The sequence below is a fragment of the Galeopterus variegatus genome, unplaced genomic scaffold, assembly GCF_000696425.1.
Source record: "Galeopterus variegatus unplaced genomic scaffold, G_variegatus-3.0.2 Scaffold2648, whole genome shotgun sequence".
Lineage (NCBI taxonomy): Eukaryota > Metazoa > Chordata > Mammalia > Dermoptera > Cynocephalidae > Galeopterus > Galeopterus variegatus.
The window spans coordinates 146,052-148,898 of record NW_007728759.1 but is presented as its reverse complement, the minus strand read 5'-3'; the positions used below and the strand labels follow the sequence as shown (position 1 = coordinate 148,898).

The window sequence follows — 2,847 nt, the reverse complement described above, 5'->3', positions numbered from 1 at the left end:
GATGATGCTTCATGGTATAACATATAAAACTAGATCAGTAAATGCTTCTCTGATAATATAGTTCTTTAGTATGACAACAAAATTTTCCAGTTTTGACAGATTTTTCAGGCTAGTTGATTAATTTAAGGAAAATTGCAGTAGCTATTTTAGTAGCCTGTTTTCCATCACATTGTGAATAGATTAGCACTTGCAAAATAGTTTTAAATAAAAATCTGAGTATTCCAGTGATGTTTTAAGTAGCATTTGTGAAACATAACCATATTCAATGACTTTTTTGTATCATAGCACAGAATATATCTCCCAATGAATCATGTACCATAATGTATCTGATTTAAAATACCATCAGCAAATTAAAGTAAATTATTTTAGTTGTAAATATTATAACATTAAAAGCTCTTTGTCTTGTTTGTGTATTTTGAAATATACTTACGGGTTATCCAATAGCAGTACTATGGGATTAAGTTCTTTCTTTGGTCTATAATATGCCCTGAGAGGAACAATAAAATTATACAATCCATTTCCAGCTGTTTCAGCTGCAACTATAATTAGTTTATTTTTGAATCCATAGGCTTTTGCGTCCTCATAGTAGTTATGCTGGCAACTCTACAGAAGAAAAATTATACAAAGAAATGCCATTTTATACTCCACTAAAATTTAGTGAAAACTTTAGGATAAATGGAAATTAAAATGAATCTAACCAAGAAGATCCTTATTTGTTAACAAATTTGAGAACAGTTACATTTTTCTGGGCCCAGTTCTCTAACCTGCAGTAGGAAATAAAGATGTGCCTGGACAAGGCAAATGAATTGCAGGTATGTAGCTTGATGATGAAAGAGTCAGCAACATGTGTGTGTACATGTTCTACTGCAAACTAAAACTTACTGCTAGCTGACATCTGGGTATTTAGGTTTAACTACCTCTGACTTTCATTTCCAGAAATGTAGTAATATTATGATCAAATAATCTCAGGTACATTCCCGGTACTGAATACCTAAAGTGATGGATCAAAAAAGAAAAGAAAACAAAACAAAACAGAAAACAAAACACCCTAACTTTTTAAATGCATAGCTGAGCTAGCAAGATGATGCTGCAAATATTCAAAAGTAAAATAATAATAACATCAACAACAGAAGTAAGAACAAATCATTACCAAAACTCACTGTTGGCCTGAAATTATTTTACTACTTCCTGGAGTCTAGGATTTGCTGGAATTAGCATTACTAAACCAAGGTTAATTTAAGCTAAATTACCTGCATGGAGAACTATTTTGGTATTCTGTTCTTTCACCTTTATATGTCTCTGTATGGATTTCTTTTTATGTATTTGGGTTGAGATTAGTTAGCTCTTTGAAATATTCATCACTTCTGGAATATTCTTTGCCACTATTGCTTAATAAAATATTATAAAACACTGGTAGGAACAAGGCACCATGAGTAAACAGAAACAATAAACAAGATATTTCAATGACAAAGTCTACAAATTTTGCTGTTGTTAGATTCAGAATATAAAATGAGCATCTTTAATATGTGCAAAGGAATAAAAGAAAGCATTTAAAATATAAACAAGGAGGAAGAGTCTATTTAAAATAACATATAACCGGTGGATGTTAGAAGTAATATCTATATCTATTTGTACATATCTTCTAGAACTAACTAGTAAATATAACTCAAAAGATGATTAAAATCACACATATTATGCAGCTGAAGGAATCAACTGCAGAACAGAGTTGAAGATATTACCTATAATGCAAGACAGAGAAAGATAGAAAATAGGGTAGAAAAATTAAAAAACTTGGAAGATAGTAAGAGAACATCTAATTTATATTTAATCAGAATATCTGAAAAAGAGATAACAGAGAGTCAGAAATGTTGACATAAAAGAAACTGAGGCACAATGTGTAAAGTATAGGATTTATTGAGCCAATATGGCAGTTGTAATCAGGGCATCACATAGGTCAGATCATCCTGAAAAATGTGCTCCAAAGAGGGCGAGCAGAGCTTAGCATCGTATAATTACAGAATGGGGAAGGATCGAAGGAGAAAGGAGACAGCCTCACCTAGTCAATTCATCAGTTCTTCTACTGGTTGTACATGGCATATCACTTGGGATTGTTACTTGGTTATATCCTACACACAAGGATCTACGGTAAGGGTTAAAAGTTATTTTATTTATTCTAGGTTATTTTATGACTGTCTGATGCCATCATCTCTGCTCCTAAATAAAAACAGTATTATGAGAACATCTTCTAGGACCTGTGGATGTGACTACTGACATCCCAGATGTCCCAAGGCAATGCAAGTTAGCTGACCTGGTCAGAGCAGAATTTTTTGTTATCAGAAAGAAGCCTTATTCAAGTAAATATTGACAGAATTTTCAACAAGTAATGAAAAACCCTAATCATCAGGTTCAGGAAGCTGAATGAATCCTAATCCAAATAAAGAGAAATGGACAGTCATATATATCAGAATGAAAGAGCAGGACAACCAAGACAATGAGAAGACCTGAAAACAGACACAAAGAAAAGAGAGACGACGTACAGGGAACAGCAGTTAGAATGACGACTGACTTTCAACAGTCACTTGGAGAATAGAAAGTGGTAAATACAGTCCTTGAATGCTAAAACACACACATGCACACAACTAATAGCCTAGAATTAGACACCAAGCAAAACTGTCCTTTAAACTGAGGGTAATATAAGGCCATTTCGGGAGAAACCATAATGGAAAGAATAGTCTCAACAACCACAAACAGAATCTCGTTAATAGGATTGCTAAAGGCTGTAATCGGGGAGCTAGAAAAAATGAATCCAGAAGAAAAGTCTAAGGCATAAGAAAGAATGGAAAACAA

At 33.1% G+C, this 2,847-nt stretch overlaps 1 protein-coding gene across 1 annotated transcript in view; it reads right to left on the bottom strand.

Annotated features, from left to right (window-relative positions):
* Positions 1-2,847, bottom strand: part of LOC103598507 (potassium channel subfamily T member 2-like) — a gene marked incomplete at its 5' end in the record, with an annotated part of 230,756 nt that overhangs the window by 109,988 nt on the left and 117,921 nt on the right. The window contains 1 exon segment of the mRNA XM_008582500.1: positions 431-603. Coding sequence (XP_008580722.1) covers positions 431-603 — 173 coding nt within the window.